General features: G+C 42.6%; 1 protein-coding gene across 1 annotated transcript; it reads left to right on the top strand.

Moving 5' to 3' along the window:
• Nucleotides 1-5,706: 5,706 nt before the first annotated feature.
• Nucleotides 5,707-26,654, top strand: LOC124115447. The gene is made up of 7 exons (XM_046476453.2): nt 5,707-5,754; nt 11,545-11,608; nt 12,360-12,442; nt 13,859-13,930; nt 20,248-20,479; nt 20,906-21,076; nt 26,208-26,654. The coding sequence occupies exons 1-7, from the start codon at nt 5,728-5,730 to the stop codon at nt 26,462-26,464; spliced, it is 906 nt and encodes a 301-aa protein (XP_046332409.1). The 5' UTR covers nt 5,707-5,727; the 3' UTR covers nt 26,465-26,654.
• Nucleotides 26,655-27,740: the final 1,086 nt, after the last annotated feature.

Raw genomic sequence — 27,740 nt, 5'->3', positions numbered from 1 at the left:
CGCAGTGGTGACTCAGCATAACACTATGCTGGCTGGCATCTGAGACGCTAGAATCACACACCTGGACCTACACCACGTGAAGCGGCTCTAACAAAGCATGATGACGTCATAATGTTTATCAATTGGCACCAATGACGTCAAATTGCAAGGGGCATAAGCCATGGTGTTTTTGTTGTGGAAATAGAACACTTGGTAAATGTGAAAAATATAAATCGTTTCAATGCGAAAAATATGTTAATTAATTGTGATATTTTTTATATTTTTGTCTATGACACTTCTATGTTAACACTTTTAACGTGGAAAAAGTACAAGAAAAATAGGTTCATTTCCGTGTGAACTTGCCCTTTAAGCTTGCCTCGGGAAGATGTATATAGAGGGTCTGGCCATGAGTTACAGCAACAGGAGCGCATGGGCATCTTTTTCTCACCTTGAAACATAAATTGTGAATGAAAGAGAATAACCAGTCTAGATTATCCACGGAAACAGATTCCAATTGGCGTGAAGGGGAAAATAGCTGTGAACCTTTCATGAATGGACCACTGAACATCAGTGATGACACTGGGTATTCGCGAAAATGGTAAGCATGTTCTACCCTACCGGTAGCACGCGCCATTCACACTAATTGCATAAAAGAAGGCGCTGCGAATCGCGATGCAGAGTTGCGTCCCTTTGGTACGTCAGAAACCTATGATTCCAGGTTTGTCAGCACCATACCCGTGCTCATGGGTTTCACCGAAGTGGTAAACGTCTGAGACCTGCAACACATCGGGCCTTTTTCCCGCATTAAGCTGACACGCCGTGATATAACTGGAATATTGTTAAAAGCGGCGTTAAACCCAACTCACTCACTCACTTACTGCATAAAAGAATGTGACGCAAGGCTCCCCAGGGAAGGCACCACTCTTGACAAGGGGCAAACCAGCATCAGAATCACCACGAACGGATAGAACTTCATGAACATATCCTCCTTTGATTGTTTGTTTGTTTGTTGTTTAACGCCGCACCGCGCCTGACCACCCGATCCCGATAGTCGCCTCTACGACAAGCAAAGTCGCCTTTTACGGCAAGCAGGGGTTGCTGAAGATCTATTCTACCCCGGATCTTCACGGGTCACAAATCTTAAAAAGCTTCGTGTTAATGAAATGCCTGTTACTGATAGCATCTTATTGATTATAACACATCTTTATCGAGTCTTTTTGTGAGAGTTTGTGAAAAAAAATCCTTTTGGTAGAATTCGTTGAAGATGCAGCATATTTATAGGCAACGTCGTTGACGTGGATGACGTTGATTAAGCTCAAGTTTACTTATTGATTGTACAACCGCACCTACTTTCAAATATCTGTTCATTAAAATATGTATGACTGCGCACTGACTGACACGTCTACCAATCAATGAATGTAATCACTGTGTCAATTTAATCATGTCTTCACTTCTCCAATAACAATATAAGTCTGCTGATGCTTAACGTTCGAGTCATCGTCTATTACAAACACAACTGGATATATCATGTGCCCGTAACTTTATAACCGTACTTTACTGTATTTTAATATCTTATCGTGGAGCATGTTGGTTGGTTGTTTAACGCCGCACTCAGCAATACTCAAGCTATATGACGGCGGTCTGTAAATAATCGAGTCTGGACCAGACAATCCAGTGATTTATATCATGAACATCGATCCACGCAATTGCATCAACCAAGTCAGCGAGTTTGAACACCCGATCCCGTGAGTCGCCTTTTAAGGCAAGCATGGGCGTCCCAGTTATTTTGCGCTAAATCACGGATGTAATATCTAACCAAGGGTTTATAATCAGTGCATGGGATAAGAAGTGGTGTCACAGATTTGTTGAGTAATCACTGTGACAGTATAAGCGTTTGTTTACTTCCCCAATACCAATACAATTTTCCATATATAGTTAAAAACGATGACTAACTGTGATGGAATATTTACTCATGCTTCTTGCACAAGATGTCTGTCATTTATCGCCATTTGTTTGAACTGTTGCAACCACTTGGATTGCTGAATAGATTTCGAATGCAAAATGATTTAATTCAATACCTGTATTCCAAAAGTTCTTTTACGATTGCTCAGTCTTCCTAAGTTTTGTGTTTCTTGTTTTACCTCTGTGTTCCATTCTGACTGCATTTGACCCACATTGTTTATTGTTTGTTTAACGCCGCACTCCGCAATATTCCAGCTTTATGACGACAGTCTGTCCATAATCGAGTCTGGACCAGACAATCCAGTGATTGACATCGTGAGCATCGATCCATGCAATTGGGTTGGTCGGGTGGTTTGTTGTTTAACGCCGCACTCATCAATATTCCAGCTATACGATCATGACGGTGGTCTGTAAATAATCGAGTCTGGACCAGACAATCAAGTGATTGATATCATGAGCATCGATCCACGCAATTGGGATCGTTGACATGCATCAACCAAGTCAGAGAGCCTGACCACCCGATCCGGTTAGTCGCCTCTTACGACAAGCATGGGTTGCTGAAGACCTATTCTACCCCGGCTCTTCACGGGTCCCATGCAGTTGGGATAATTGGGATACGATGACATGCATCAACCAAGTAAGCGAGCCTGACCACCCGATCCCCTTAGTCGCCTCTTACAAGCATAGTCGCCTTTTGCGGCAAGCATGGGTTGCTGCAGACCTATTCTACCCCGGATGTCACTGAGTGTACGGGCGACTCAAGTGTTTTTATTGATTGTAAATTGCACCTATTTTGGAATATCAGTCCCTTCAAATATGTATTACAGCGTACTGACTGACTTAGACACATCTACCAATCAACGAATGTAATAACTGTATCAATTTCAGCCTTTGTTTACTTCTCGAAATATCAATAAAATCATTTGGAAACTTTCCGTTCTAGTCATGTTCTATTACAAACGTAATTAGATCTATTATGTGCCGGTAACTCGGTTTCATGGCTTGACATTCCGTCGTCATGTATGTTGTCTTCTGTTTGGTAACAAACATCACTTGTCAATGTTTGCGTGCAGATATTTAGTCTTCAAATAGTCCAGCATTTGAAAAACTGAAGATTTAGTTTGCTTGAGTCTTCAAGTAAGTAAGTGATTGAGGTTTTACGCCGTTTTTAGCAATATTCCAGCAATATCACGGCGGGGAACATCAGAAATGGGCTTCACACATTGTACCAATGTCGGGAATCGAACCCGGGTCTTCGGCGTGACGAGAGAACGCTGTAACCACTAGGCTACCCTACCGCCCCCCTTGAGTCTTCAAGATGGACGGGTTTACTGATTGTCGGTGGGTTGGACTGCTGATGTTTAGATGGATGGCTCCTTGGCTTTTCTAGCTGGCCCAAGAGGATAACATCACACAATCATGTAACGGAATGAGCAGTGGATAAAAGGTTTCAGATCTATATCCAAACATTGGTACTTGGTGGTTATATTGAATTTCCGCAAATGGGAGATAACTTATCGACCTCTTGTAAAACAACTGGTTTGGATTCATTCTGAGAGGACCTCATATATGTTATACTTGTTTCTAACAAGTATTTACATGAATGAAAACGAAATGTTATAGCGTGTATTGTCATATTGATAAGTAGATTCAGACAATTACAATCAACATTGATATCTTAACTACTATATTCTACGTCTAGACATAAAACTCTTGGCGGCCATCTTGGTATTTTGGGCCACCAGGGGGCTCTGGTGACGGAGTTCTATCTAAATGTGTTAACTGTACTTTAGTGGGTTAGTGTGCCAAGTTATATGCATTAAGTCCTAGCACACTGTTTTAGAGTTAAAATATTCAACACTGCAAACACACATTCAGGAAACGTGTCGGCCATCTTGGAATTGGCCGCCATCTTGAATTTTTGCAGATTTGTCAATAGTCGAAAACGTTCAGTAGTTGTGAATATCTTTTTAGAAACATAATATGGCTATACTGAATTAAAACACATGCTTTTTTCATCAAAACATTAAACCTCATTTGAAATATGGAAGATGTATTGATAATTGGTGGCCATTTTGGATTATGCAAATTAGACATATTCCCCAAACGAAGACTGCTTGGGACTTTTAGTAGGTTGTTTTCGGGACTTTGTGGAAATGCATTGTGGTGACATATATTCTGTTGCAATTTGTTCCAAGTGAAACCTTTTTTACCTGGACTACTGTCAGATTAGAAAGTTTACCCGGCGCCGTTTCTATGGTGTGTCCTCTTGAATCAGTGAAGACTGGTATCGGAGTACTCAATTCTGTTGTGACACATGGCACATAAAATGGCGTTAATATTTTGAGCTTTCCTAACATGAGGGGTATGGCAAGTGTATTACAACCGCTGTGAGGTGAGGTGCGCGTCCAAGTTTATTGCACTTCTAGAGCGACGTGCATACACGTGTGCGTGCGTGCGTGCGTGCGTGCGTGCGTGCGTGCGTGCGTGCGTGCGTGTGCGTGTGTGTGTGGCTGCTTGTACTAGTCCGTACTTATACCGGTTTTATAGTGCTAGCACACTAAGATACCAGTTCGGCATGAAAACCCCACTCAGACACTGTTTACTGACTCCGAGTCGACCTATCCTGGTTACAGCCTTTTAATGCCGAACGCCAGACTGGGTAACAACAAGTACCATCTTTTATCGTCTTTTGGCATGACGCGGCCGAGGATCGAACACCGGAGCTTCCGCTCTCCGAGTGGAGGCTCTACCACTAGACCACGGAGACTGTCTCCTAACAACTGTGAAACACCGGGCTTCGATATTATCAAAATTTAAAAAACAAAATTATGTTGCAAACTGTTGAAAAAACAACATTGTCTGACAAAATATTTTGCTGCAAGATGGGTTTTGTAAACAAATTTTTCGGCTCATAAATTTAATTCAATAAATATCTGGTTTCGCAGTTGCAACTGACAATTTATCTATTCTCCACATCGCACTATACTGGCGTGGACTATATCGTTTACATCCGGAAGAGGCCGATTATCATCGTTTTTGGAATACAGAAAACACACAAGTGAATGCTAATAACTTCATAATTGCAGTAACCTAGAACGCGAAGTTAAAGCCCATTTCACTTGACGTTTTGTGGCAAGGTAGTTGTCATGATTCACCTTCTTCACCTTTTGAATAATGGACGTCAAACGTTTACGTTTTCCTCTGAATTAACCTTCATTCCGGAAGTTCCCTTTGGTTTCCCCTTGTTCCCCCGTGTACCTCCGAAAAAAAGGTTGGTGGTGGGGTAGCCTAGTGGTTCAAGCGTTCGCTCATCACGCCGAAGACCCGTGTTCGATTCCCCACATGGGTACAATGTGTGAAGCCCATTTCTGGTGTCCCCGCCATGATATTGCTGGAATATTGCTAAAACGGCGTAAAACCTCACTCACTCACTCACTCACTCACTCACTCACCCACCCACCCACCCACACACCCATACACCCACTCACTCACTCACTCACTCACTCACTCACTCACTCACCCATCCACCCACCCACCCACTCACTCACTCACTCACCCACCCACCCACCCACCCACCCACTCACTCACTCACTCACTCACTCAGAAAGGACATATTCTGGCTATGTTACATGCATGTGATAACCAAATATACGACCTAAACACGTTCAATCTTTGCTTGTTAATTACGTGGTAGTAGAGACATAGCAACCGCGATATCAGAGATATCCTGACCTACGTTGTGCTGTCCTTATCTTATCTACTGACCCCGCTGTGCTGAGAACAATGACCAGGACGGGGATATTACTTCAGGTAAAAAGTGTACTGTAATTCCCTTAAGGGTAGACTATGTTGCTGTCCTAAACTCTGTATTTGTCTTGTCCTGTTGGTTGTGTTGTCCTGTTGGTTGTGTTGTCCTGTTGGTTTTGTTGTTCTGCTGGTTGTGTTGTCCTGTTGGTTGTGTTGTCCTGTTGGTTGTGTTGTCCTATTGGTTGTGTTGTCCTGTTGGTTGTGTTGTCCTGTTGGTTGTGTTGTTGTCCTGTTGGTTGTGTTGTCCTGTTGGTTGTGATGTCCTGTTGGTTGTGTTGTCCTGTTGGTTGTGTTGTCCTGTTGGTTGTGTTGTCCTGTTGGTTTTTTAACCTGTTGGTTGTGTTGTCCTGTTGGTTGTGATGTCCTGTTGGTTGTGTTGTCCTGTTGGTTGTGTTGTCCTGTTGGTTGTGTTGTCCTGTTGGTTGTGTTGTCCTGTTGGTTTTGTTGTCCTGTTGCTTGTCTTGTCCTGATGGTTGTGTTGTTCTGTTGGTTGTGTTGTCCTGTTGGTTGTGTTGTCCTGTTGGTTTTGTTGTCCTGTTGGTTGTGTTGTCCTGTTGGTTGTGTTGTCCTGTTGGTTGTGTTGTCCTGTTGGTTGTGTTGTCCTGTTGGTTGTATTGTCCTGTTGGTTTTGTTGTCCTGTTGGTTGTGTTGTCCTGTTGGTTTTGTTGTTCTGTTGGTTGTGTTGTCCTGTTGGTTGTGTTGTCCTGTTGGTTGTGTTGTCCTATTGGTTGTGTTGTCCTGTTGGTTGTGTTGTCCTGTTGGTTGTGTTGTCCTGTTGGTTGTGTTGTCCTATTTGTTGTGTTGTCCTGTTGATTGTGTTGTCCTGTTGGTTGTGTTGTCCTGTTGGTTGTGATGTCCTGTTGGTTGTGTTGTCCTGTTGGTTGTGTTGTCCTGTTGGTTGTGTTGTCCTGTTGGTTGTGTTGTCCTGTTGGTTGTGTTGTCCTGTTGGTTGTGTTGTCCTGTCGGTTGTGTTGTCCTGTTGATTGTGATGTCCTGTTGGTTGTGTTGTCCTGTTGGTTGTGTTGTCCTGTTGGTTGTGTTGTCCTGTTGGTTGTGTTGTCCTGTTGGTTGTGTTGTCCTGTTGGTTGTGTTGTCCTGTTGGCTGTGTTGTCCTGTTGGTTGTGTTGTCCTGTTGGTTGTGTTGTCCTGTTGGTTGTGTTGTCCTGTTGGTTGTGTTGTCCTGTTGGTTGTGTTGTCCTGTTGGTTGTGTTGTCCTGTTGATTGTGTTGTCCTGTTGGTTGTGTTGTCCTGTTGGTTGTGATGTCCTGTTGGTTGTCTTGTCCTGTTGGTTGTGTTGTCCTGTTGGTTGTGTTGTCCTATTGGTTGTGTTGTCCTGTTGGTTGTCTTGTCCTGTTGGTTGTGTTGTCCTATTGGTTGTGTTGTCCTGTTGGTTGTGTTGTCCTGTTGGTTGTGTTGTCCTGTTGGTTGTGTTGTCCTGTTGGTTGTCTTGTCCTGTTGATTGTGTTGTCCTGTTGGTTGTGATGTCCTGTTGGTTGTCTTGTCCTGTTGGTTGTGTTGTCCTGTTGGTTGTGATGTCCTGTTGGTTGTGATGTCCTGTTGGTTGTCTTGTCCTGTTGGTTGTGTTGTCCTGTTGGTTGTCCATGGTCCGCTGGTTCGCAAGCACGCACGCAAGCACGCACGCATACACACACACGCTGCTATATAGTAGATAAGTACAACAATCTTTAACGTGATGTTAAAGCCCATTTCACTTCATCTGTTTCATATCGATAATTTGTTCTGGGTTTTGATTGGTTTTGTACATAGACAAGGTGTAGCTGATGGTTCTTTATCTTTTTGTATGCAGCGTTGACGTTGTATTTATGACGAAGATTTCTTTCTTGGTTCGTCATAAAAAAGTCATCAATAAAAGTCCGAAAACATGTTTATTGTCAGGATTCAGTGAAGTCGGAATACTCAGAGGTGTCACTTTTTTCTTAGGTTTTCATAATTTGAATTAAAGTTATGCATACATTTCATTTATGACTTTATATAGGTTGATACAATTTGGTTTCAATTTGTTTATATTGCATATTTGTGGCTTTGACTAGCGTACAATGATATGACAAGTCAGAAATAGAAAAACAATTTGAAAGTATACTTTCTCAGAACTGTCGTTATCAGCCAAACCCCTGTCAGTAAACCAAGGGACTTGGTGTGGTTGTAGTGAAGTAGAACGAGTACAGGCATAACTGTGTCACGAAAATACAATCATGATTGATAGTAATTATCAAGCGTTCAAGAGTACATGCTCATCAAACCTCAATCCAACGTGTTTGATAGTATTCAACAAGCGTCAGTCCATCAAGTTTGATAGTATCCATCAAAGCTCAATCCATCGTGTTTGATAGTATCCATCAAGCGTCAATCCATCGTGTTTGATAGTATTCAACAAGCGTCAATCCATCAAGTTTGATAGTATTCATCAAACCTCAATCCGACGTGTTTGATAGAATCCATCAAGCGTCAATCCAACGTGTTTGATAGAATCCATCAAGCGTCAATCCATCGTGTTTGATAAAATCCATCAAGCGTCAATCCATCGTGTTTGATAATATCGAACAAGCGTCAATCCATCGTGTTTGATAGAATCCATCAAGCGTCAATCCAACGTGTTTGATAGAATCCATCAAGCGTCAATCCATCGTGTTTGATAAAATCCATCAAGCGTCAATCCATCCTGTTTGATAATATCGAACAAGCGTCAATCCATCGTGTTTGATAGTATCCATATCCATCAAGCGTCAATCCATCGTGTTTGATTGTATTCAACAAGCGTCAATCAATCGTTTTTGATAGTATCCATCATACCTCAATCCATGGTTTTTGATAATATCGAACAAGCGTCAATCCAACGTGTTTGATAGTATCCATATCCAACAAGCGTCAGTCCATCAAGTTTGATAGTATCCATCAAAGCTCAATCCATGGTGTTTGATAGTATCCATCAAGCGTCAATCCATCGTGTTTGATAGTATTCAACAAGCGTCAATCCATTAAGTTTAATAGTATCCATCAAACCTCAATCCATCGTGTTTGATAGAATCCATCAAGCGTCAATCCAACGTGTTTGATAGAATCCATCAAGCGTAAATCCATCGTGTTTGATAGAATCCATCAAGCGTCAATCCATCGTGTTTGATAATATCGAACAAGCGTCAATCCATCGTGTTTGATAGAATCCATCAAGCGTCAATCCAACGTGTTTGATAGAATCCATCAAGCGTCAATCCATCGTGTTTGATAAAATCCATCAAGCGTCAATCCATCCTGTTTGATAATATCGAACAAGCGTCAATCCATCGTGTTTGATAGTATCCATATCCATCAAGCGTCAATCCATCGTGTTTGATTGTATTCAACAAGCGTCAATCAATCGTTTTTGATAGTATCCATCATACCTCAATCCATGGTTTTTGATAATATCGAACAAGCGTCAATCCAACGTGTTTGATAGTATCCATATCCAACAAGCGTCAGTCCATCAAGTTTGATAGTATCCATCAAAGCTCAATCCATGGTGTTTGATGGTATCCATCAAGCGTCAATCCATCGTGTTTGATAGTATTCAACAAGCGTCAATCCATTAAGTTTAATAGTATCCATCAAACCTCAATCCATCGTGTTTGATAGAATCCATCAAGCGTCAATCCAACGTGTTTGATAGAATCCATCAAGCGTAAATCCATCGTGTTTGATAGAATCCATCAAGCGTCAATCCATCGTGTTTGATAATATCGAACAAGCGTCAATCCATCGTGTTTGATAGTATCCAAATCCAACAAGCGTCAATCCATCGTGTTTGATAGTATCCATATCCAACAAGCGTCAATCCATCGTGTTTGATTGTATTCAACAAGCGTCAATCCATCGTTTTTGATAATATCGAACAAGCGTCAATCCATCGTGTTTGATAGTATCCATATCCAACGAGCGTCAATCCATCGTGTTTGATTGTATCCAGCAAGCGTCAATCAATCGTGTTTGATAATATCGAACAAGCGTCAATCCAACGTGTTTGATAGTATCCATATCCAACAAGCGTCAATCCAACGTGTTTGATAGTATCCATATCCAACAAGCGTCAATCCATCGTGTTTGATAGTATCCATATCCAACAAGCGTCAATCCAACGTGTTTGATAGTATCCAAATCCAACAAGCGTCAATCCATCGTGTTTGATAGTATTCATATTGAACAAGCGTCAATCCATCGTGTTTGATTGTATCCAGCAAGCGTCAATCAATCGTGTTTGATAATATCGAACAAGCGTCAATCCAACGTGTTTGATAGTATCCATATCCAACAAGCGTCAATCCATGATGTTTGATAGTATCCAACAAGCGTCAATCCATCGTGTTTGATAGTATCCATCAAACCTCAATCCATGGTGTTTGATAGTATCCAGCAAGTGTCAGTCAATCGTGTTTGATAATATCGAACAAGCGTCAATTCACCGTGTTTGATAGTATCCATATCCAACAAGCGTCAATCCATGGTGTTTCATAGTATCCATTAAACCTCAATCCATCGTATTTGATAGTATCCATAAAACGTCAATCCATGGTGTTTGATAATATCAATCAAGCGTCAATCCATCGTGTTTGATAATATCCAAATAGGGTCAATACATCGTGTTTTATAGTATCCATCAAACCTCAATCCATCGTGTTCGATAGTATCCATCAAACCTCAATCCATCGTGTTTGATAGTATCCATCAAGCGTCAATCCATCGTGTTTGATAGTATCCATCAAGCGTCAATCGATCGTGTTTGATAGTATCCATCAAACCTCAATCCATCGTGTTTGATAGTATCCATCAAGCGTCAATCCATCATGTTTGATAGTATCCATCAAGCGTCAATCCATCGTGTTTGATAGTATCCATCAAACCTCAATCCATCGTGTTTGATAGTTTCATCAAACCTCAGTCCGTCGTGTTTGATAGCATCCAGCAAGCGTCAATCGATCGTGTTTGATAGTATTCACCAAACTTAATCCGCCATGGTTGATGGTATTCGTCAAGCATGTGTATATATTTGTCAAGCTTATGTCCATCATATTTGATTATCTTCGTCAAGCTTATATCTATCATGTTTGGTGATATTTGTCAAGCATATATCAACCATGTTTGGTGATATTCGTCAAGCATATATCCATCATGTTTAGTGATAATCGTCAAGCATATATCCATCATGTTTGGTGATAATCGTCAAGCATATATCCATCATGTGTTGTGATAGTCGTCAAGCATATGTTCATCATGTTTAGTGATAATCGTCAAGCATATATCCATCATGTGTGGTGATAATCGTCAAGCATATATCCATCATGTGTGGTGATAGTCGTCAAGCATATGTTCATCATGCTTTGGTAGAGGCATCATTAATCGCCCACTCGTCTCAGGCGCCGCAATTCGCTGTTCAGAGTTGCTTCCTGTAATCTGTTGGGCAGCACCATACCCGTGCTCAATGGTTTCGCCGTTGTGGTAAATCTGCGCCACTTCGAATTTCAACCCGTGAAGATCCGTGGTAGAACAGGTCTTCAGCAACCCATGCTTGCCGTAAAAGGCGACTATGCTTGTCGTAAGAGGCGACTAACGGGACCGGATGGTCAGACTCGCTGACTTGGTTGATGCATGTCATCGTTTCTCCCATTGCGTGGAACGATGCGCATGATGTCAATTACTGGATTGTCTGGTTAAACAACAAACAAACACTTCGGATTTCCCTCCCACTTCAAACATACCCGCAAAAATTATTGAAATACTCACTCACTCATGCTTTGATAGGTGGCGTGTGCTGCTGTAATTTTCTCTCATGCGCTGTCTGCATCAACATTGAGGAGGCGACAAAGTAAGTAGAATACTGAATTATTAAAAAGAAAGGAAAATAAAGTGTTTGTAATCCTTAGGTTATTTCTGACAAGTATTATCAGTGTGGGAAAAGTATGACAATCTTTGAGTTATTTGGCACAATGACATCGCTTGATTTTCAGAAATCTTCAAACTGAGATAACGATATTGTTTGATAAAACAGCCACACCCGGATGACGTAATTTGATTTGCTGAATGAATTCCATGCCAACATTGGCCATGAATATTATAACCACGATACATGTGAATTTCAGCAAATTAAATCAGTAAAGTGGCATGCATCCTTTTGAGCTTTTCTTCTACACAAAGCTCATATAAGCCGTGATTTAACTAAACGACTGTTTGAGTCGGTGTTGAACTCCACTCATTCACAGATTGGCTGGAGCCCCGTGAAGATCCGGGTTAGAATTAACAACCCAAAATAGGTCCAGACCCGTGAAGATCCGGGGTATGATAGGTCTTCAGCAACCCATGCTTGCCGTAAAAGGCGACTATGCTTGTCGTAAGAGGCGACTAACGGGATCGGGTGGTCAGGCTCGCTGACTTGGTTGATGCATGTCATCGTATCCCATTTGCGTGGATCGATGCGCATGATGTCAATCACTGGATTGCCTGGTCCAGATTAAACTGTTTACACACCGCTGTCATATAGTTTGAATATTGCTGAATGCGGCGTTTAACAACAAACAAACAAATAAACAAACACTGTTTATCAATATTCCCGTTGACAGGCAGTGACATCCGGTGCCTTCAGTGTGACCACGTTTCTGACCCGGCTGATTGCGACGACTACAGCATATGTGGACATGGCGAGGTATGTTTTTTTGTTTATGACAGCTGATAATAACATCATAATGAAAATGTCCTTAACGACTTTTCGCAAACACCTGGTGTCATCACTGATTTTCAACGCTCCATTATTTAATGTAAAGAATTGCATGCGTTTTTACACGCTTACCCTTTTCGCGAACACCTGGTGTCATCACTGATTTCCAACGCTCCATTATTTAATGTAAAGAATTGCATGCGTTTTTACACGCTTACCCTTTTCGCGAACACCTGGTGTCATCACTGATTTTCAACGCTCCATTATTTAATGTAAAGAATTGCATGCGTTTTTACACGCTTACCCTTTTCGCGAACACCTAGTGTCATCACTGATTTTCAACGCTCCATTATTTAATGTAAAGAATTGCATGCGTTTTTACACGCTTACCCTTTTCGCGAACACCTGGTGTCATCACTGATGTTCAGTGCCCTACAGTAAGGACTTTTGTACACAGTTGTTAAATTAATATTTTAGCGTTTTACGACCAATGGAATCTGTTCCAACTTATTCTCTGGAGCTGTCGTTTTGAATATAATGCTTGTATTTTCATATTGGGTCCACTTCGGATGTGCCGAACTATATTTGACATCAGCCCGAATATCCGAATTCGTTCATTTGATAGGATCAGGTCACGCAAAAACTCCATGGTGATTCCGGTTGGCGATTTAGAATAGATCTTCAGCAACTGATGATCGGGTGATCATGCTTGCTGACTTTGTTGATGCATGTCATTGTAACCCAATTGCGTAGATCGATGCTCGTGATGTCAATCACTGGATTGTCTGGTCCAGATTCGATTATTTAGTGGCCCTCATCAAAGGAATAACTGGAATAGTCATTCGTGAGGTTGTTTTGCTTGTTTGCTCACTCAGCAGTATTCCAGCCATATGGCGGAGGTTTGTAAATAATCTAATCTGGACCAGACAATCCAGTGATCGACAACATAAGCATCGATCTACGAAATATGGATAAGATGACATGCATCAACCAAGTCAGCGAGCCTGACCACCCGATCCCGTTAGTCGCCTCTTACAACAAGCATAGTCGCCTCTTACGACAAGCATTGGTTGGGGGAGATATATTCTACCCCGAGCCAGGTTACAACTTAATGGCTGTTGTAACGATGTTTTTTAACTTTCTTGTAACAGCGATGAAGGGTCGGTTCTCTTTTTGCAAGATATAGCAAGAAACATTTTTCTAGGTAATTCAATGTTTTATTTATGACTGTAAAGTAAATGCGGTCGTTCTTTTTACTGATTTTATTTCACAGGTCTGATGAATAACGCTTACCTAGCTGTCACCGCTATATGACTGAATTTTTGCTGATTAATTTTTAACGCAATTCTTCCTGGTGATTAGATTGCATGCAGGTTTTGATTTCAGCAAAATTATTGATTTTAGATTTGCTCAACCCGGGAGTTTATAGACCACCATGACAAGAAGTCCTATCGGATGGGATGCCAAAGTTCTCAGGTATGTCAGTTTCTACGTTGTTTTTAATGATAAAATATTTTCCTTGAGCTTATGTGGGTTGTCAAACTGCTTCTGATTGGAGTTAGCCCTGTGAATGTTTTTTTGTAAAAACACAAAGGACAAAGGGCCAGGACACGACCACGCCCATCAAGCTTAAGGAAGTGCAAAGTGACTCGGGACTCATCTGGAAACATAACACGCGACCAGCGACGAATACCCAAGTTTCGACATTGTGTACACCAGTGACCTCTGCTGGCAATGACAATTTGTAAGGGGCCGTCGAGCATGGACATGAACTCCATGTAGACGATTTCTAATCGTCTGACCCGTAGTTTGCACCAGCCTGATGAAAGTATGCAGTAATCTGATTCGCCTTTTGAGCTCGATGTCATAGAGCGTGGTTTCGGATCAGTCAATCCTGTCAATCAGTCGATCGTCCATATCTTGGGTTTGTTGATCTGCTAATCACAGACTGTGAAACATTGAAAGTATTGCCATGGCACTATGACTTCTGCCAGTTTCCAACAGCCCTATATTATCACACACAAACAATTAATGAAATCAAGTAAATATAAGCAGAATCAATAAGATTGACAGAAATAATGGTCCAAAGAAATTAATCCACCTTCCTCGAAAGTTTCAAAATCAGGAATGACAATCAAAGCACGTGGGTGACCCTACTTCGTGAGGCACGTGCAAACTATAGGATGAGTTTTGGTGTTAAGACATAAACGTTCTTGCGTGGGATGTTTGCCGTCAACAGTTATCTTCTAATACTTGGTATTAACATTTATATTCCATTATCCCCTACTTTTTTTAAGAGTATATGTTGGCTCGACAGCTGCTCTGATGTCAAAATATCCTATTCTTAAATCTGGATATTTAACATACAAATCAGCACGTTTATGCTCGTCTTTCGTTTGCAAATCATTATAGCTTACGTAAAACAAAATATGATGAATAAACTTACAGTACGAGTTTGGTTTCAGTTTTAAATAATTTCAACAATGAATTTCTCTGACATGAATATGCAGTAAGGAATCGCCATGGACATTTTGTTTTTTACTTGCTTGAAGCATGTGGTCTTATTCTATGCATTGCCAACGTTAACATGTAGTACATACAGTGTATATTAGTTCATGACAATACCAACATTAAGGAAGTTCAGACATTCCGGGTTCATAGTTAGAACTGGTCGCCAGTAATGGAGGGCCACAAACAATAATACACATATGAGGAGGGTCATGAAAAAATGAAATTATATATCAAGATATTCACACACACACACACACACACACACGCACGCACGCACACACGCGCGCACACACACACACACGCGCGCACACAACCACACACACACACTCGCACGCACACACCTACACACTATCGCGCACAAACTGTCGCATGCGCACACAAACACACTCGCGCGCGAACACAGACACTCACACACACTCGCGCGCACAAACATACATACTCGCACACACGCATACATAATCTCCCCCAAGTGATGTCTCCGGTGGAAGCCAGTTTTGAATGATTACTAGCAAGGACAGGTAGGTCGAGGGTTTTTTTCAAAAGAGAAGGTGTGTCTGTGTCTGTGTGTGTGTGTCTGTGTGTGTGTGTGTGGGGGGGGGGGGGGGGGGGGGGGGGGGGGAGGGGTCAACTTGGGCCATTTGTAAATTAAGTAGGGAAGTGGGTGGGGAAGGTGTCCACCAAAAGCCTACAACCAAAATCACAAACACTTTGTGTAAATCATGGCTAATTTATTTTATTTCCTTTAACAACCAAATCAACGTGTTATGATTGTAGACAGTGAGCATACAATATGTCAACAGATGTGAAAGAAAAGGGGGAGCACAACCAAAACACCCTCTCTGGATCGTCACTGAAAAGAGATTACACGAGTGTCTGTCAGATACTATTTAACTAACGAGTTGTTTCCTAGGTGTCTAACGAGCGAAAGCACGAGTTTCGTTATCTCTTTCTTACACACTGTAAAGTCACACCATATTAGTATGTAATCGATGCATATTTTGTCTATTCTTATGGTCACAATAGCGCCTCAATACATAACACAACAGTTATCTGTGACGTCACCCGTCCTACCTCGTACTACCCACACAAATTAACCCTCCACAATAGAGATTCCGCCATCAAGGCGATGATGATAATGCTAACTAGAGAAGACAAAAGAACATTTATTAACACACTAAAAACATATAAAGTTTTGACACAGACGTAAGTGAATTTGACCGAAGCACGAGTAACTTATCAATGACTTACAATCAGGAAAGTAGTACGTCCTAATCTGACCTAAGGTCATCACCATGGAGTAGCCAACCATGGGCCTATAACTCGATCTCACACAAGTTTCGTTTTATACTACAGTAAAGTACGGTTATAACGAACTCAAATGGACTACTAATTTTAGTTCGTTATAACCGTAGTTGGTTAAAAGCATATATACAGCATAACAACAGCAAATAGTCGGGATCAAAAAGTAAGTTCGTTATATCCGTAAGTTCGTTATAAGCGTGTTCGTTATAACCGTAGTTTACTGTAGTTATCTGGATTTGGTTTCTCGCCCACGTGTATATAAGAAACTGTTACTATCCAAAGCCTGTTGAAAATTAGGGTTTAGAAAACAAAGGAGTGAGTGCGTACGCTGCTTTTAGCAATATTCATGCATTGTACCCGTGTCGGAAATCGAACACGGGTCTTCGGCGTGACGAGCTAAAGCTTAGAAAACCAAGGAAGTATTACCAGTTGATTACAATCTTATAAAATATTAAAAATTGATTTTTACTGCAAATAATGATTTTTTACTTCAAAATATCCGCAACGGGGATTGCCAAAGTGGTAGCAAGTCGAGAATCATCAGCGAAATGTCATGCGATGTTTGCGTTTCCCAACTTTTGTTTGTTTCTTTCCTTTTGTATTTTTTTGTGTTTACTGTGGAACGCCACATTCAGTAATATTCCAGCCATGTGACGGCGGTTTGTAAACATTCAAGTCTAGACCTGACAATCTTTGTTGCGGAGGTGTTTAAAGAACTGTTAATGACAAGATACTATGGTATGACGTCACATTTAGTTTATAACGTGGACTGATGTTTTCTTGGCATAAAAAGACAGTAAGTGTGATTTTACGCCGCTTTTAGAAATATTAATGCAATAACACGGCGGGGGACACCAGAAAAGGACCCCCGGGATTTCAGCGTGACGAGTGAACGTTTGAATCAAAACAACCCGCCCCATCCTACCGCACCGCACCCCACCCCATAAAAAGTGGGATTACTCTCAAATTGTTGGTTAGTTGGTTGGTTTGTTGTTAAACGCCGCACTCAGCAATATTACAGCTATATGACGGCGGTCTGTAAATAATCGAGTGAGTGAGTGAGTATGGTTTTACGCCGCTTTTAGCAATATTCCAGCAATATCACGGCGGGGGACACCAGAAATGGGCTTCACACATTGTGCCCATGTCGGGAATCGAACCCGGGTCTTCGGCGTGACGAGCGAACGCTTTAACCACTAGGCTACCCGACCGCCCCGTAAATAATCGAGTCTGGACCAGACAATCCAGTGATTAATAACATGAGCATCGATCCACGCAATTGGGATCGATGATATGCATCAACCAAGTCAGCGAGCCTGACCACCGGACCCCGTTAGTCGCCTCTTACGACAAGCATCTTAAATTGTAGATTGAAGAAAAATTACACAAAATCATAGCTGATGACACACGCCAGGGTACATGTCCTGTAAATAATCGAGTATGGACCAGACAATCCAGTGATTGACATTATATGCATCGATCCACGCAATTGGGATCGATGACATGCATTAACCAAGTCAGCGAGCCTGACCGCCCGATCCCGTTAGTCGCCTCTTACGACAAGCATAGTCGCCTTTTACGGCAAGCATGGATTGCTGAAGACCTATTCTACCCCGGATCCTCATTGTTATCATTGTATCATATATACTGAGTGAAATTAAAAACTTCATATTTTTAAAAGTTATCCCATATATGATATTCAACGGACAAATGTATCAGAGAAGGTAATTTTTAATCATTAATGTCCAAAGAAGGATTTTAATTAACGGTGGTAACCATAAGTTGTTATTCGGTAATAACATCAACAGTTTAAATCATAAGTCCCAAGCACGAGAATCTGATGGCACACAAGATCAGTAGCGTGTATGGCCACCATGTGCGTCGACAACTGCCACACAACGCCTCCGCATGGACCTTGTGATGCTTGTGAACACATGATTGGAAAGACGACGCCATTGTTGCTGCAAAATGGTGCCAAGATCTTGCAAATTCTGTGGTTGGTTCTGGAGAGTGCGCAGACTTCTGCCAAGAGCATCCCAGACGTGTTCGATGGGATTGAGGTCGGGAGACCTTGACGGCCAGTCCATGACGTTGACTCCCGCATTCGGAAGGAAATTCCTTGTCAAAATTGCTGTGTGGGGTCTGGCATTGTCGTGTTGGAAGATCAAACCGGGTCCATGTGCTGGTGCCAGTACCTGGTCGCGGTTTAGCAGCAGCGTTGAGGTTGCCACTGATGACAAGAAGTCTGGAACGTGCATTGCCACAGAAAGCACCCCACACCATGACACTTCCGCCTCGAAATCTGTCAACTTCCTGTACACAACACTGGGCGTAACGTTCATGACGGCGCCTCCACACCCTCGCCCTACCATCAGCAAATCGAATATTAAATCGGGATTCATCGCTGAAGACGACTTGATTCCAATTGCTCGTCCATCGTAAGTGTCGCTGTGTCCACAATTGACGTTGGCGTCTGTGTAATTGAGTCAGACTCGGCCCGCAGTATAGCCGTCGTGCTTGAAGGTGAGCAGTTCTCAGACGGTTTCGAACAGTTTGCGCACTCAGTCTACCCCTAAACAGTTCATTTCTGGTTGATGTGGCCGTCAAAAATCGGTTACGGGGGTGACGTAAGACAATCTGACGATCCTCTGCATGTGACGTCACACGTGGTCGACCTGGCGATCAGCGGTGGTACCCGTTCGCTGTAGACGCGTCTGTAAATCATAAACAGTCCGTCGACTACAACCCATCGTCCTTGCGACTTCAGCTACGGACGTTCCCGTCTGCAACATGCCGATGGCAAGTTCACGTTGCACATTTGAAAGGTGTGGCATGACAAATGGCCGTAAAGACTTTTGTTTTCTTGTGTTTTTCTTTTTTTGTTAATGACTGCTAACAAGTATGGCTGAAAACACGTGCGGTATTATGGCCACGTGACCAGTTACACGTGAAAAAAACACTCTTGCCACTATAGTGCTGTGCATATGATTTTGATCGATTCACCTGCACAAAAACGGGTGTTATCTGAAGACAATACGTGGCCATTACTGTTTAAATACACAACAAGGGCCCACAATGATAACTGGTCTAAATGTTAAAATTTTAGGATTGTGAAGTTATTAATTTGGTTCAGTATATTTCACCCATTGCTGCGTTATATGGTTGTAAACTTTATCCTGTGTATTTCAATATGATTTGCTAACTGTTCATTGATCTTGTGAGGTTATTTGCTGATCTCACAATCTACAGTAAACTACGGTTATAACGAACTCAAAGGGACCACTAATTTTAGTTCGTTATAACCGTAGTTCGTTATAAGCATATATACAGGATAACGACAGCAAATAGTCGGGACAAAAAAGTAGGTTCGGTATATCCGTCAGTTCGTTATAAGCGTGTTCGTTATAAACGTACTTTACAGTAGTTTTCTTCGTACCGATTTCTGGTCCATACAGGTAGTATGGTACTGTGAGTCTCCATGGTGATCTACCTTCAGTGGCTGACGATCTATAGCCCGTTTCTATATTGTATTACTATATATAGTGATATTTTATATGGTTATATGTTAGTTTTAAATATTAAACTATGATATTCTAGTTACTTAACTGCCCTTTGTTGATAGGCCTTGATTGTTTAAATGTATATACTATGTATAACATTTGATGGTCGCGATATGGCTGAAATACTGCCGATGTGACTTTAAATATTTTCTCATTCACTCTCACCGATTTCTTGGTGAACCATAGTTCTATAAACTACATTTATAACGAACACCCTTATAACGAACTACCGGATGTAACGAACTGTTTATGAATCCCGTCCATCTGCTATATATATGGTTATAACGAACTACGGTTATAACGAATAAAAATTAGTGGTCCCTTTGAGTTCGTTATAACCGTAGTTTAATGTAACTCAATTAAGGATTTAACACGTAACATGATTATTGGACTCGCAATTCGCAAATCATGTTTCAACAGATTTGTTCCCTGTACAAAAATGCGGCAACGATATTTGGGCGACGCCGAGATGTGTTTTCCGAGGACGAAGCACGCCTGTGTTTTGATTGTTGCAGTGACAATGATTGCAACTCCGCTATTTGTATCCCCACTGGTGGTGGAGCCACGCCTTTAACGCAAGTTGTTAGTACAACACCAACACGCATACCAACAAGGACTTTGACTGCCACGGAAACAACAACTAAAGACAACGGTACGTATTTTCAGTGTATTCCACCGGTTATGGATGTGAGTGAGTTGGGTTTGTCGCCGCTTTTAACAGTATTCCAGTTATATTGCGGCGTGTCAGCTTAATGTGGGAGGAAAGCCCGAAGTGATGCAGGTCTCAGACGTTTACCACTTCGGTGAAACCCACGAGCACGGGTATGGTGCTGACAGACCTGGAAACATAATCGGGGTGAACCGGGGTGAACAATATACTTCGTATGGTTTTTACGCCGCTTTAAGCAATATTCCAGCAATATCACTGCGGGGGACACCAGAAATGAGCTTCACACATTGCATCCATGTCGGGAATCGAACCCGGGTCATCGGCGTGACGAGCGAACGCTTGAACCACTAGGCTACCCGCCCGCGCCGGGGTCACCACTAGTCAGTCGTCATGAAATCTGTCTTTCAGTATGTCCCTCTGGTTTCATGACCTGGAAGTTCTCCTGTTATGCCTTCTCCCAGACAAACGTTATCTGGGATGACGGGCGGAAGCTATGTCAGGATAAAGGTGCAGATCTGGTCTCCATCAACACGCAGCAAGAAGATTCCTTTATAACAAATCAGCTGGAAAACCTTAGAGGTAATATTGTTTCGTAATTATTTACATTCAGTAAACTACGGTTATAACGAACACGCTTATAACGAACTGACGGATATATCGAACTTACTTTTTCGGTCCCGACTTTTTGCTGTTGTTATACTGTATATATGCTTATAACGAACTACGGTTATAACGTACTAAAATTAGTAGTCCCTTTGAGTTCGTTATAACCGTACTTTCCTGTACATGTATACCATACCCGTGAGGATCCGGGGTAGAATAGGTGTTCAGCGGCCCATGCGTGTGTGTTTTGTTTTTGAACCCGACACTTCACGAGAAATTAGTCTTGGTAACGTCAAAATTAAATGTGCGTGTTTTAGCACCGATCCTGCACAAGGATTGTGGCTTGACAGCTTTTCACGGTTTTGTTCCCGATACTGCACGAGGAATGTGTCTTTGTAGCGGCACTGCTTAAAGTTAGCACCCGCGCGTACGTGTTTGTTTTAGTTCCCGAAACTGCACGAGAAATGTGGCTTGACAGCTTTTCGTTGATGAACCTTCTTGGTAGCTTTTCATTTAAGTAGCCGATAGTGTAGCCGGGAAGTTGTCTTAGTAGCGACACTGTTAAATCTGCTTGTGTGTGTGTGTTTTGTTTTAGCTGCCGATACTGCACGAGAAATTATCCTTGTAAGCGTCAAAATTAAACGTGCATGCGCCCGCGTACGCGTTTTGTTTTAGAACCGATCCTGCACAAGGATTGTGGCTTGACAGCTCTTTACGGTTTTGTTCCCGATACTGCACGAGGAATGTCTCTTTGTAGCGTCACTGCTAAATGTGAGCACCCGCGCGTACGTGTTTGTTTTAGTTCCCGATACTGCACGAGAAATAAGTCTTGGTAGCGTCAAAAATAAAGGTGCGTGTGTGCGCGCGTACGTGTTTAGTTGTAGCACCCGATACTGCACAAAGATTGTGGCTTGACAGCACTCCCGTTCCCGATACTGCTCGAGGAATGTCTTGGTAGCGTCAAAATTAAATGTGCGTGCGCGCGCGTACGTGTTTTGTTTTACTACTCGATACTGCACAAAGATTGTTGTTTGACAGCACTCCCGTTCCCGATACTGCTCGAGGAATGTCTTGGTAGCGTCAAAATTGAATGTGCGTGCGCGCGCGTACGTGTTTTGTTTTACTACTCGATACTGCACAAAGATTGTGGTTTGACAGCACTCCCGTTCCCGATACTGCTCGAGGAATGTCTTGGTAGCGTCAAAATTGAATGTGCGTGCGCGCGCGTACGTGTTTTGTTTTACTACTCGATACTGCACAAAGATTGTGGCTTGACAGCACTCCCGTTCCCGATACTGCTCGAGGAATGTCTTGATAGCGTCACTGCTAAGTGTGCGTGCGCGCGCGTACGTGTTTTGTTTTACTACTCGATACTGCACAAAGATTGTGGCTTGACAGCTCTCCCGTTCCCGATACTGCTCGAGGAATGTCTTGGTAGCGTCAAAATTGAATGTGCGTGCGCGCGCGTACGTGTTTTGTTTTACTACTCGATACTGCACAAAGATTGTGGCTTGACAGCACTCCCGTTCCCGATACTGCTCGAGGAATGTCTTGATAGCGTCACTGCTAAGTGTGCGTGCGCGCGCGTACGTGTTTCGTTTTACTACTCGATACTGCACAAAGGTTGTGGCTTGACAGCTCTCCCGTTCCCGATACTGCTCGAGGAATGTCTTGGTAGCGTCAAAAATATAGGTGCGTGTGTGCGCGCGTACGTGTTTTGTTGTAGCACCCGATACTGCACAAAGATCGTGGCTTCACAGCACTCCCGTTCCCGATACTGCTCGAGGAATGTCTTGGTAGCGTCAAAATTGAATGTGCGTGCGCGCGCGTACGTGTTTTGTTTTACTACTCGATACTGCACAAGATTGTGGCTTGACAGCACTCCCGTTCCCGATACTGCTCGAGGAATGTCTTGGTAGTGTCACTGTTTAGTGTGCGTGCACGCGTACGTGTTTTGTTTGACACTGCACGAGTAATGTGGCTTGACCTTGTTGCACCTTCTTGGCACGTTTTCGTTGTAAAAGTAATCAGCGCTGAACGAGTGTCTTGGTAGTGTCACTGTTTAGTGTGCGTGCACGCGAACGTGTTTTGCTTGACACTGCACGAGTAATGTGGCTTGACCTTGTTGCACCTTCTTGGCACCTTTTCGTTGTTAAAGTACTCGACGCTGAACGAGGAGTGTCTTGGTAGTGTCACTGTTTAGTGTGCGTGCAGGCGTACGTGCTTTGTTTGATACTGCACGAGTAATGTGGCTTGACGGCACCCTCTTGGCACCTTTTCGTTCTTAAAGTACTCGACGCTGGAACGAGTGTCTTGGTAGTGTCACTGTTTAGTGTGCGTGCAGGCGTACGTGTTTTGTTGGATACTGTACGAGTAATGTGGCTTGACCTTGTTGCACCTTCTTGGCATCTTTTCGTTGTTAAAGTACTCGACGCTGAACGACGAGTGTCTTGGTAGTGTCACTTTTTAGTGTGCGTGCACGCGTACGTGTTTTGTTGGATACTGTACGAGTAATGTGGCTTGACCTTGTTGCACCTTCTTGGCATCTTTTCGTTGTTAAAGTACTCGACGCTGAACGACGAGTGTCTTGGTAGTGTCACTTTTTAGTGTGCGTGCACGCGTACGTGTTTTGTTGGATACTGCACGAGTAATGTGGCTTGACCTTGTTGCACCTTCTTGGCATCTTTTCGTTGTTAAAGTACTCGACGCTGGAAGGAGTGTCTTGGTAGTGTCACTGTTTAGTGTGCGTGCACGCGTACGTGTTTTGTTGGATACTGCACGAGTAATGTGGCTTGACCTTGTTGCACCTTCTTGGCATCTTTTCGTTGTTAAAGTACTCGACGCTGGAAGGAGTGTCTTGGTGGCATCTCTGTTTAACGTGCGTTCGTGCGTGTTGTTTGAGTGGAATGTGTTTTGAAAGCCCCACGAGATAAATCTTCCAAACGAGCCACGTATCCAATAGTAAAAATTGATTCCTTGAATTTCGAAAATTACCTAAATATGAAAGTAAGTATTTGGCGAGACTTAAAATTTCGAACTTCCGATTGAAACTTGAAGATGGAAAAAATACCTTCAACTGAAGAAAAATGTCCATTTTGTAAATCATTTGATTTAGGTAATGAGTTCCATTATCTACATTCTTATAAAAAAGAAACGCACAGGTAGTATGTAGATCATTGAACCTGACTTCACAAAAAAGTCCGGAATATAAATTGGATACATGTTATTGGAAAATGTTGATCGCCTGATATTCGACAAACGGTGCCTCAAAATGCATCCACTGTCGATTTGCAATGTATTAAACAGCATTGTTTTCACACTTGTTCAAAAATATCATGGAGGAAAACGCTAAAGCAAAATGCACGTGCAAGTTATGGCATTCGTAGCTCGTGGTAGTGGCCATAAAAAGGCAAGCATAAGCTAAAAAACTGTCATTCAATTGTCAATATTTTTCAAGTTCCAAAGTGCCGAGGCTCAGCGCTGCCGATCGGAACAACCCCATAGGACGTATCCAAAGAGAGGAATCGCAGTCTTCTGTTGCACGCCACTTCAACGTCCACCACAGCACCATTTGCCACCTTTGTGACCGATACACACAGTTCAATCCCACTGCAGACCGTCCGAGAACCGGCCGACCAAGAGTTACCACCCCTGCACAGGGTCGCTACATTTGACTGTTCCACCTACGTCATCGCAATGCCACAGCTACGGAGACTTCAGGACTTATGCGTTGGTGCCACACCTTTTAACAGCCTTGGAATTTAAGAAACTGGAGACGAGTGAAGTTTAGCGAGGAATCACGATTTCTCCTTCACCGGCGAGATGGAAGACAATGTGTTTATTGTTGTCGAAATGAGCGTTTTGCCCCACATTGTATGCGTGAATTCGACAATTTCAGTGGCTGTAGTGTCATGGTTATGGTTCAAGGAAATTTGACAGCAAATCGCTACATGAATCAAATTCTTCCACCTCACCTTCTTCTAATCATTGACGGCCAGAGGCAGCTGTTTCAACAGGACAACGCACCACCGCACATAGCTCGTGTCACGGTAGACTACCTTCATAATGCCAGCTTCAACGACTTGCCCTGGCTGTCGAGATCTCCAGATCTCAACCAAATCGAACACCTCTGGGATGAATTCGATCGACGTGTACGTCAACGTCAGAACACGCTGCAGACACTCCCACAACTGGCCAACGCGTTACAAGCAGAATTCCACAGGAAAGAATTCGTACCCTTACCCAGTCAGTGCCGAGGAGATGCAGAGCCGTGATTGCTGCCCGGGGCGGTCACACGAGATACTGAGTTCAGCGCAACCTTGTGGCTTTATGTGACATGACAATGAACATTTTGCAATGCCTCTGTACAACGACAACATTTGACTATCGAGCATACTTGTATCTATGATATTAGATTAAATATATCGACTTTATAAGGTGAAATACATTTACTAAAAATGTACCGGTGCGTTTCTTTTTTTGAAGAGTGTATTTATCTGTCCACTATTTCAAAATAAGAGAAAACAGCTAGTTAGAAAATATATTTACATTTCACCAAACATGTACAAAATGAATTTGCTATTAAATAGCAAAAGATTTAGGAACACTTAGAAATTTTGTAAAATTATAATGCTGCTATTTAACCCTATCAATATGTCTAAGTGAACCCTGTCCCGTATCTTTATTTACTGAAGCCACTGCTCGGTATATCTGTTGATATTTATTGTATATTTGTATATAGTGAATCAGATGTATATGTTGATGTATCAATGCTGTTCCTCTAATGCCCGACTATGCTTGTCGAAAGAGGCAGCTATGCTTGTCGTAAGAGGCGACTAACGGGACCGGGTGGTCACGCTCGTTGACTTGGTTGATGCATGTTATCGTATCCCAATTGCGTGGATCGATGCTCATGATGCCAATCACTGGATTGTCTGGTCCAGACTCGATAATTGTTCAGACCGCCGTCATATAGATGGAATATTGTTGAGTGCGGCGTTAAACAAACAAACAAACAAAACCTCTAATGCCGCTGTTAGTGGCCTCGGTGTTATAAAGTTCAGCTCAGTTCAGATAGTAACTTGATGACATTTCATCGTTGTTTTAGTACCTGACACTGTCCGAGGAATGTGGCTTGGCAGCACCTACGACGACGCAGATAACAAGTTCAAGTGGGTTGATGGAACAGACGTCAGCTACGGCCGCTTCAAGACTGGTTCGCCCAGAAGACTGACTGGGTACAGTCTCGTAGTGATAAACCCCGCTGTTAATTCCGCGTTTGCTGGTTGGCCTTGGGGGTCGGATGTAGGATCAGTTTATAAACGTGGCTTCATTTGCGAAATGAAGCAGCCGAGCAGACACTGATTCTGAAGAATATTGTTCACGGAACAGTGAATGTTTCAGTTGCTGTGCTGGTAGTGTGTACGACCATGCTCAATAAACTTGCGTTGTCTCGCTTATTGCTGTGATGATGATGGAGTTGGACTTAACGCCGCTTTTGATATTATTCCAGTTATATCGCGGCGTGTCAGCTTAATGTGGGAGGGAAGCCCGAAGTGACAAACCTAGAAACATAATCGGGGCGAACCGGGATTCGAACCCACAATCATAGGTTCCTGGCGTGCCAAAGCGACGCAACTCTCACAGTGAATCGCGGCGCCTTAAACGACTGGGTCATCTGTGCCCCCCGTTTATTGCTGCTTGTGGGTTTCGAGGATAGGGGACGCCAAAACATTCTGCACCTTCACCACTTTTGTTCTAGTTCTTAGTCTCATATTCTAACAAGCCGTTTTGCCGTTGTGCCGTTGCCACAAATGCTGAGGTTGCGCTTGCAGCTTGATTGACTGCAGTACAATGCAGAAACGTCAATGACATATACTAATATTCAGACACAAATATGTAAATATGCATCCCAATGACGTCACGGGATTCCCCGGTTCGCCATGAGCGGGCTTGACAAACTGCAAAACGGCTTGAAATATAAGCTTGAATCCTTCTTAAATGTACATTATTCCGACAAATAAACATTCTGCATACGATTGGCAATATTCCAGCAATATGGTGTCGGTCTGTAAATAATCGAGTCTGGACCAGACAATCCAGTGATTGATAGCATGAGCATCGATCTAAGCAATTGGGATCGATGACCTGCATCAACCAAGTCAGCGAGCCTGACCACCCGATCCCGTTAGTCGCCTTTTACGACAAGCATGGGTTGCTGAAGACCTATTCTACCCCGGATCTTCACGGGTCACCCTGTAAGTATTGCGTTGAAATTGTACCACTTAATACTTTAATAGTTACATAAAACACTTGTTCAGATGAATAATACATCTGTCTTTCATGTACTGTTACGCTGTTTGGGATAGAACAGTAACTACATTTGGGTCCCAAGCGTTTGCGGTGAGCATGTGAAATACATTAGATTCAAATAACACTGAGTGTTATAGAATATTAAATGGAACAATCTTCGCTTCGGTTTCAGGCTTATTTTACCGTTTCTCTACCAACTTCAACATGTTATAATAAGTGCCTCCCGCGCGTGTAGTATCTATTAATAACTTTTCAGGAATTTCCCCTATTTGCATAGTAAGTAATATTTGTAGTATTAATTATGCAAGGAATATATTCAGTTGTCACC

This window comes from Haliotis rufescens, unplaced genomic scaffold (genome assembly GCF_023055435.1).
Source record: "Haliotis rufescens isolate VD_foot unplaced genomic scaffold, xgHalRufe1.0.p SCAF_120, whole genome shotgun sequence".
Taxonomy (NCBI): domain Eukaryota; kingdom Metazoa; phylum Mollusca; class Gastropoda; order Lepetellida; family Haliotidae; genus Haliotis; species Haliotis rufescens.
The sequence above is the reverse complement of the archived record's forward strand: the minus strand, read 5'-3'. Positions and strand labels throughout refer to the sequence as shown.

Excerpts from the sequence above, each read along its gene's own strand:
- LOC124115447 (XM_046476453.2), top strand. The coding sequence starts at position 5,728 with ATGACCAGGACGGGGATATTACTTCAG. Across the intron at positions 11,609-12,359 it reads AACATTGAGGAGGCGACAAA|GCAGTGACATCCGGTGCCTT; the intron begins GTAAGTAGAATA and ends TCCCGTTGACAG. Across the intron at positions 13,931-20,247 it reads TGGGATGCCAAAGTTCTCAG|ATTTGTTCCCTGTACAAAAA; the intron begins GTATGTCAGTTT and ends ATGTTTCAACAG.